The sequence below is a fragment of the Cyprinodon variegatus genome, unplaced genomic scaffold, assembly GCF_000732505.1.
Source record: "Cyprinodon variegatus isolate N-32 unplaced genomic scaffold, C_variegatus-1.0 Scaffold114, whole genome shotgun sequence".
Taxonomy (NCBI): Eukaryota; Metazoa; Chordata; class Actinopteri; order Cyprinodontiformes; family Cyprinodontidae; genus Cyprinodon; species Cyprinodon variegatus.
In genome coordinates this window covers 1,127,253-1,136,333 of record NW_015150567.1, presented here as the reverse complement: position 1 = coordinate 1,136,333, position 9,081 = coordinate 1,127,253, and the positions used below count along the sequence as shown (strand labels likewise).

Here is a 9,081-nt window from a genome sequence, read left to right as displayed (position 1 = left end):
CCAAAAAGACTTGAATTACTATCATAGGGACTTAGATGATGATTAATTAAGGTAAAAAAATGTTACTTAGTACTACTTTAAACAGTGTAGTACCATTTCTCCCCCTTTAGAGTTAATAAGAGTCCAAAACAGCTCATTGAAAGCATTGGAAGCAATCCCTGATGACAGAACCACATCGCATTCATGTCCTTAGTGCTAACGAATGTAAACATTTAGCAAAAATTAGAAATTATTATTTTATTCTTTTATATTTATATTATTTGGTGCACCTTCATCACATTTAAATTTTTTTTCTCATGCCTTTCACGATAAATGTTAATTATCACATTTAAATTTATATAGCTTTTTAAAAAATATATTTACATACTATATATCGATATAAATAATATCACTACATCTGTTATATGTAAATCTTGCATCTAAATATATATATGTTAAATCATAAAACTAAATCATATATCTGACTTGCATTTTTAGAAGATATACTAATAAAACATCCCAAGATAAATATTTAGATTTAAGATTTAGAGAAAATATATATTTAGATATAAAGATAAGATTTACACATAGATTTGCATATAATTATAAAATTTATATTTAGGCCAAGATTTAACTTACATATTTAGCATTTGCCATTAAATGTTAGATCAATCATTAAATTTGAACAACAAATGTGCAATAGTGAAAATTGGTTGTCCAAATATTTACCTTTGGAGTCACAAAAAATACACTGGAAAAAATCAAAATCTAGATAAGTAATTTTTTCTTAAAACAAGTGTATTTTGTTCTTGGATTGAGGAGATAAAAGAGACATGTTGCCAATGGAACATGACAATTTACACTTAAAATAAGAAAACACAATTGCTTTGTCTTATTTCAAGTACATATTATCTAATTATCTTATATTAAGAGTAAAAATACCAATTCTATTGGCAAACTATCGCATTTACTTACTCAAATTAAGGGTAAATACACTTAATTTAAGACATTTTCACTAATTTCTAGATTGTTTTTGCAGTGTAGATGTGCAGATCTTCATGGTTCTTTTAGGTTAGTTTCAGTGTTCGTACAGGTTTATGCAAAAACTATAAATGTTATAGAAACAGTGTGTGTCAGATGTTTACATAAACTCATCGACTGTATAAATGTCAAAAATACAGGGCTTTTAAATATTTATCTTTGCATGTATATTACAAAATACATCTTTAATAATTTAGAAATGACTTGGTGACATGAATTTGAATTTATTCAGCATTTTATGGGATGGATGGATGGATGGATGGATGGATGGATGGATGGATGGATGGATGGATGGATGGATGGATGGATGGATGGATGGACAAACACACAACAAAAAACTCTTTATTTAAGAATTTCTACATTTTATGTAAACACTGTAAAAAATCCAAATCTAGATAAGACATTTTTTCTTAAAATAAATGAATTTGCTCTTGGATTGAGGAGTTAAAAGGGACATTTTGCCAATGGAACAAGACAATTTACTCTTAAAATAGGAACACACAACTGCATTGTCTTATTTCAAGTGCATTTTATCTAATTATCTTATTTTAAGAGTAAAAATACTCATTCCATTGGCAAACTACCTCATTTACTTACTCAAATTAAGGGTAAATAAACTTAATTTAAGAAAATTCTACTTATTTCTATATCGTTTTTCCAGTGAACTGGTTTGTTTTGTATCCAGCTTTTGCTCTTATCACACAATTCTAAATAGATTTGAGCTCCTGGCTGATTTAGGAGCCTTATTTTAGTCTGCTTTATCTCATCTAAAGCAAGTTTCGAAGTGTTTGACACCATTATCCTGTTGGATTACCCAGCTGTGATCAGGCTTCAGCCATCTGTCTGTTTACAACCAAAACATGACACCACCAACATGGTCAACTGTTGGTTCAGAGCTCTTAAGTTCAAAACCCTCATCTTTACTCCTGATAGAAATATCTGTAACAGAATTGGGATGAGATAGTTTAATCTTTGTCTCCTGTGACTATTAATTGAATCTTTTCCTGGGTTTAGAAAGATTTCAGTCCATGTTTATGTAAAACTCACTTCTGCAGACCTTGAAGTCTGTGTCCTGGCACCTTCAGCTATGACAAGCATAAAACCTACTCTTCCTGAACAATATAATTAATTTATTTTCCTTCCAGAGGAACATTTCAGGTCTGGTGGTATTAGTTATAAACATTTGGGTTTTCCAATGAGTCATTATAGCTGGTTTTAGAAAGGTTTCCTGGAAAACCTCCTCAAAGCTTCAACCTCAATCCCATAAACCATTTATATGCCTAATAGCTAGACCAGTGCCAGGAAGCCAACAGATTTAAGTTAGCTCTGTCATTTATGACAAGAGGAGATTATAAATGATCAGAAACACCTTTTTTTGGCTACAAAATATGGATTTCCTTTGCAGTTTATATAAGTATGTTTAACTTAATACTTGTTGGAACTCAACTGTTTAATGTTTTTAAAGGCAATTGTTTTGGAAAGCTAAGTTTGAGCTCATTAACAACACTAAGGTCTGATTACTGCCAATCATTTAGAACCACCAAGTCACAATTTACCTTAAAAAGCTTAAAAATCTTTCTCATCTATCTGCAAAGGGGGACTAAGTCCATTTGTAAGGTTTTGGGAGGCCAGCGAACTACTGCGAGAGCCTTTACCTTTGATGAAACCTTCACAGGAGTGCTAAGCTAACCAAAGCTATTATTAGAGCTCATCTACAAATGAGAAATATTGGAAAAAGGAGGCAGGGAAAGCAGAATAAAGCGTTAGCCTCGCTGCATGCAGTTAGCCAAGCCTTGTAGTTAAATAATTCTATAAACCTCTAAATCAGCAGCACTTTATAACTGTGGCGGGAGGTGGTGGGCAAATAAAGTTGCTTTCAGCTCAGGGAGCAGGATAGCTGAGCCCCAGGATGGTCCAATCCTTTAGCATTGCAGAGGAGCTACTGCGCAACAAGGGTCAAAGATTTAGAAATACATCACCACTCCGATGCCGAACGAGACTCATCATTAAAGGCATACTATGCAACATTTTTCAGTTAATTAGTGTGTTCCATAACGTTTTGGATGATTAAATGAGTCATTTCAGGTCGAACAAAGGTTTTCTCGGCCGCCCTGGTGGTCTGTAGGGGAAATACCGTACTTGCAGTTGCACCCACAGGCTCAGAAGTCTCGTGCATCGCGAGAGTCGGTCTTGCTTTACGGCAAAAACTTGGCTAACTACAATCTTTGTTATTTAGACACATGCATAACAAATAATGTATGAAAACATGCTAAATTTTCAAACTCGAAAATTGGAACAAAATAGTCAGTTACCGCAGTAGACATGGGGATTCGTTGCGTTCGCCTGTCTGCTAAGCTCAAAACAACCGCGCCTGGCTTGATGGAGAAACCAGGAGAACAGCTGAGCATATTTACGACAGTGCACTTTTACTTTCGCCCTCTGGGGGGAGCCTCGCTGGAAAATCAACACCGGTTGCATAGTATTAGCCTGGTTGCCATTCCGAACTTAGTCCCGCCCACTCAAACTCGGGAAGTTTGAGTAGGACTACGTCAAGCTAGCATAGTATACCTTTAAAGATTAAATATTTATCTTGCACATCTAAGAAATAATATATTTTGAAATATTTTAATCTATAATTTCATTTAATTTTTTTATGTCTTAATCAAAGTCATTAGGTGAGTGGGGTGCCGCCCTTGCGCCCTCTATTGGCCAGCTGCCGCTGCTCCTTACTTACCTTACAGAACATGTTAAGTTATTGTTTGTTATGTTGGAAAACCGGCCTGTGGACGAGTTTCTGAACAGACTGTAACTGACTGTGCTTCAGTCTGTTACAGTACGGGTAAACATCCGTGGTTCCTTCATCAAACTGTAGAGCCACACACCATGACACTCCCACCACCGTGCTTGGCTGTCAGGAAGACAGACTTGTCTTTATAATCATCCATGCTTGCTGCCACACATGTTTAATTCCACCTGAACCAAGCAAAGTCCATCTTGGCGTCTTCAGGCCACTGATATGGTTCCAGTAATCCAATTTACTGAGTCTGTTTTCTCATGTAAAGATTGTCTCCTGAAACAAAAGTCATGCAGACCAATTAAGATGAAGCGTGCAGTTTATTTGCTTCAGAAGTACTTTATTAATCCCAAAGTGGAACATGATGTTCTTGCAACTCATATTGTTTTTTTGTTTTTGTTTTTTTTAACCAGTAGCTCTGATGTTGACGTCAATGGAAGCCTCTGATTTAACACATCTAATGTTTGTACAAGAGTCTAAAAAGACATTGATCAATGGGATCAGCAATGCTCATGTCTTTGTAAAATCATCTCCAGGGATTAAACTAGAGAAACTAAACAGAACTACTTTATTAGCTTGTCGAGCTTCTTTAAGTATGACCTGAACACTAATGATTGGATAAAACACCTCGAGAACTTTAACGGTAATCAGTGCCATGACACTGGGGAGGGATTACTGCAAATTATGCACAATTTGGATAATTTTACTAAAGATGTTTACTTATTTTGTTGCCAGTGGTTTAGCGAGTTAAAACACACTGAGCTGCACACTAACTATGTCACATTTTGTTAAAGTTTCTTTTCTTTAGAGTTAGCAACATCTAATGATTTATAAACATTAGGGTTGTAATCAATTTTGTGAGAAACTGTAAAAATCCAGCTTCATTTGACACTCGTGTAGATAATTTCTTTATGTAAAAAACATAAATTCGTACTTTCTACCCTATGAGTGTAAAAAATGTAGCGATCATGAAATATTTTTGACGAGGATCAAATGTTCTATTTCTTGTACCAGAAGCTAACAGCACCTCTTCTGCTTTTTGCCCAATTCTTTGCAAACAGACCAATGTTGAAATAACTATCCTCATTTTCTGCAGCAGGTTATTTGCTGCAAACACACAGATTCTTCCTAGTCTGACACACAATGGAAAGCTTTTAGTCCCGGAGCCAAAGTGAGGCAGCATTTTGCATTTTGGGACTCAACCACAGCTGCTGTATGAGTGGTTCTCCATCTCCCTAATACTCATAGACTAAGAAGCCATTTCCTGCTTGATCGGTCCTGATGTGGTTGCATTATCTAGTCCTAGATCAATAAGTCTGTGCAACGTGTTGACTGTGCATTACTGTGCCCTTGGGGGACATAAATTTAGAAACTTGACAAAGAAGAAGTGGTCTGCATCTTCACCAGCAATCTGCATCAGTTTCTTTGTTGAAATTCAACTTTGATGAAATGCTGCCCTCTGCTGGAGAATATGGTTTAACACATTGGTTACCTTTTCAGCTTTTCTTTGATTTTATTCTGAAAAAATAAAATAAGTCTTGCTTTTTTTCTTCTGTCCTATTTTGTTTTCCAGGTATCTTATTTTCCACATTAGTTTTCGGCCCAGCTTGTGGCTTCATCCTAGGTTCCATCTGTACCAAAGTCTACGTTGATGCTGTTTTCATCGACACCAGTAAGTGGCCATATTATTAACATAGCTCAACTCTTATGATATTAGATTGAAAAAAAAAAAATGTTTTCATTACAGGAAATCATTGAATTCTCTATGTAACGTCTGCATTTTGTTGTCTTTCACATTCCTTATTTATTTATTTTAATATATTTTTTGGGAACCAATCAGTTGAACTTAAGAGCTTTTGGTGTTAAGCTTAAAATTATACTAACCTTATGTGTTTACTGGATTACCTTTACCATTTCCATTTTTTTTTTTCATTTTTAGGATTGCTTATCCCCATTGTTATTGTTATTTACCACACAATTACCAGAACAATCCATGTTGATACTCAAGTAAAACACTTTATAAAAATCATACCCAATTTTTTAAAGATATCAGTTTGTCATCCCATCATGCACACATTGTTAATGATGTTTAACACTTTTCATAGCACAGTGAAGAGTGCAAACTTCCTATAATCATCCCCATAAGGTAGAGAATAGAAAATAAAAAGAAGGAGCTGAGGAGGCCTGTTGTCTCAAATGTTATGACAAAAACATGCTGGTGCGCTAAGATGGATGATTGAATCAGGCAAACAAAAAGCAAACCAGTGATAGAAAATTGTATAGGGAGACATAAGATGAAGTGACATTTTTACACTCTGTCTAACCTAAAACACAGACAGGAAGGCTTGAAACAGAGGACTTATAGTGAAGTTAGAATAAATCTGTGCAGCAGAGTTTTTGCATGCATGTGGTTTTCAAAAATCATGGCAAGTTCTAATTAGGGTGAGGATCATTTAGTGTTTTTTTTATTTTATTTTAATAAACATGGTTGTAAATTGTTGAACCTTTTGTTCCAGGTAAACTGGACATCACCCCAGACGACCCTCGCTGGATCGGGGCATGGTGGGGCGGCTTCCTCCTCTGCAGTGCCTTACTCTTCGTGTCGGCCCTCTTTATGTTCGGTTTCCCCCAAGCGCTGGACGAGCAGGACATGGACGCTCGAGGGGAGAGCGAGCAAGCCATGCTGCCTACTTCGTTAAGCCATGAGAGCCAGGACTCTAAATCCAACGGAGAGTTTCGTGGCTTCGAAATGAACAGCGGACTCTCAGTCTGGGAGCATCTGAGAGGTGAGGATGTGGTTGGAGGAGGTGGAGCAAAGGAAAATAAAGACATAATACTTTATTTTTATTTCTTACTTTTTTCCTTTCTTCTTCTTTGCACCCAGTGATCCCTCGGGTAACCAGGCACCTTCTCTCCAACCCTGTGTTCAGCTGCATTACACTGGCAGCCTGCATGGAGATAGCTGTGGTTGCAGGCTTTGCTGCGTTCCTGGGGAAATACCTGGAGCAGCAGTTTAACCTCACCACCTCCTCAGCCAATCAGCTGTTAGGTACGACAGACATGTTTCTAAGTAAATGTTAGGCATCTAGGTATATTACCATTGTAACATCGGTCAAAAGGAATTTAAAAGGGTAATACATACTACCATTCAATTTATTCAGTTTATTTATATAGTGCCTATCAAAGGAAAACCAGCTGGTTGCATCGACTCAGTGACCAGAAAGCAATCCCTCACACCAAGCATGCTTGTGTACAGAATAAGTCATTTTAGACTATCTATGGTCCAAGTTCTCCTTTTAAACCCCTCATGGCTAAAGTGGCACATGTCTACAACCAGTGACTATACTTCTAACNCTCCTTTTAAACCCCTCATGGCTAAAGTGGCACATGTCTACAACCAGTGACTATACTTCTAACACATACCAAGCATCACTTTGGAAGCACTTCCATCTAACACTGGAAAAACGACCTAGAAATAAGTAAAATTTTCTTAAATTAAGTGTATTTACCCTTAATAGGTGTAGGTAAATGAGACAGTTTGCCAGTGGAATGAGTAATTTTACTCTTAAAACAAGATAATTAGATAACATGCACTTGAAATAAGACAATGCAATTGTTTTTTCTTATTTTAAGTGTAAATTGTCTCGTTCAATTGGCAAAAGGTCTCTTTTACCTCCTCAAACCAAGAACAAATGCACTTATTTTGAGAAAAAACAACTTATACAGATTTAGATTTTTCCTAGTGAAGTGGTTGAAGATCTGTCCGTCTTTAGCTAATTCAGCTAACTGACTAAAATCTGAATCTGTATCTGCTTTATGTTTTGAATTACATGATCAAGTTTTGCTTAAATTAGCATCAGTCTAGAGTAGAAAACTCAAAAAATTATTTGTTTCATATTACTTGTTCAATTTAATATATATAATATATGAATTGTAACTGTGTTTATTCATCATTGTTTATTTTCCAAATCTGTTCATTTTAAATCATTTTTCTATGTGTTGCAATAATTCACAACTCATATAATCTCAGGGCCAGTTAAAGGTTTTTAATTTAAGAAACAGCTAAACAGATGCAGATGAGCTATTTAAGGTCAGCTGATGAAACAGAACATATAGTTAGTTACAGCAGCTCAGTCGACTCCCTTTACACTGCAAGAATTATACAGAAATAAGTAAAGATTGTTAAATTAAAGGTAAAGAGGAAAATCTTTTATTTTCGAATGGATCATCTAAATAAGTGGTCCTCCTAACTGTCAATCATTCTGGTGATATGTTTACATAAGGCGGTCCTCGTCCCGTTTAGCTATCTTTTTCAGTGCATGCGCATGCGCACCCTTCAGCCATATATCTGTGTTGTGAGCTACGCTTTCAGACAGTCATTGAAGCTCAGCTTCTCTCCGCGGTTCTTTGAAAATGGCGGAGGGTCATAAGAGAAAAAGTGTCTATGAAGTGTATGAGAAGAAAAGAAAGGCCTCAGAAGAGGCAGATATATCCCATAATGCTTTTTGCGCTGAGAGCTCTCCTCGCAAAGTAGTATGAGATCTGATGTCACAGCGGTCCGCTGTCGCCATAGGCTGTCACTACCCGACAGTAATAAAATAACTAATAACAAAGATGGCGCAGGCACCGTGCGGTGGAGGAGTTATATGACCAAAAGGGAGCAAAAATCAGTGATCATTGTCCGAACGGTAAGCTAACTGAGATCGCTATAATTTCTTCTAAATCGTCACCGCTCTACTGTATATGGAACAACAACTTTTAAAAAGAAACTTGACAATGTCTAATGAAGTTAGACGTTGTCAAATCATGTCACACACGTTTAATAGGCGTTCTCTCTAGTTGGGTTGTCCATGTGCATTTTGTTTTTTTAAGTGGAGAGGGGGGTTCTTTTCAAAAATTTGCGAAAATCCCCCACAATACATTTAAATGTATATATTCTTAAGTTAAGCGGGTAAATAAGATGATTTGCCAATTGAATGAGTTTTTTTTTACTCTTAAAATATGATAATAAGATAATATTCACTTGAAATAAGACATAATGCAATACTTTTTTCTTAAAATAAGTGTAAATTGTCTTGTTCCATTGACAAAGTGTCTGACTTACCTCTGCAATTAAAGAAAAAATGCATTTTATTTAAGAAAGAAAGTCCCATTCAGATTTCATTTTTTTTTTGCTGTGTAGGACTGTGTCAGAGCTGAACAGAACTATGGCCAGAGGAAAAAAATTCAAGTCACTAATTTCATGGTGGGATCATGTCAGTTATAGT

The 9,081-nt window shown here is 36.0% G+C and overlaps 1 protein-coding gene across 1 annotated transcript in view; it reads left to right on the top strand.

Annotated features, from left to right (window-relative positions):
• Positions 1 to 9,081, top strand: part of LOC107085057 (solute carrier organic anion transporter family member 3A1-like) — a 56,162-nt gene that overhangs the window by 34,383 nt on the left and 12,698 nt on the right. Inside the window, exons 3-5 of the mRNA XM_015375196.1 lie at positions 5,388 to 5,486; positions 6,331 to 6,600; positions 6,699 to 6,863. Of these exons, the coding sequence (XP_015230682.1) occupies positions 5,388 to 5,486; positions 6,331 to 6,600; positions 6,699 to 6,863 (534 nt within the window). The remainder of the gene's footprint in view (positions 1 to 5,387; positions 5,487 to 6,330; positions 6,601 to 6,698; positions 6,864 to 9,081) is intronic.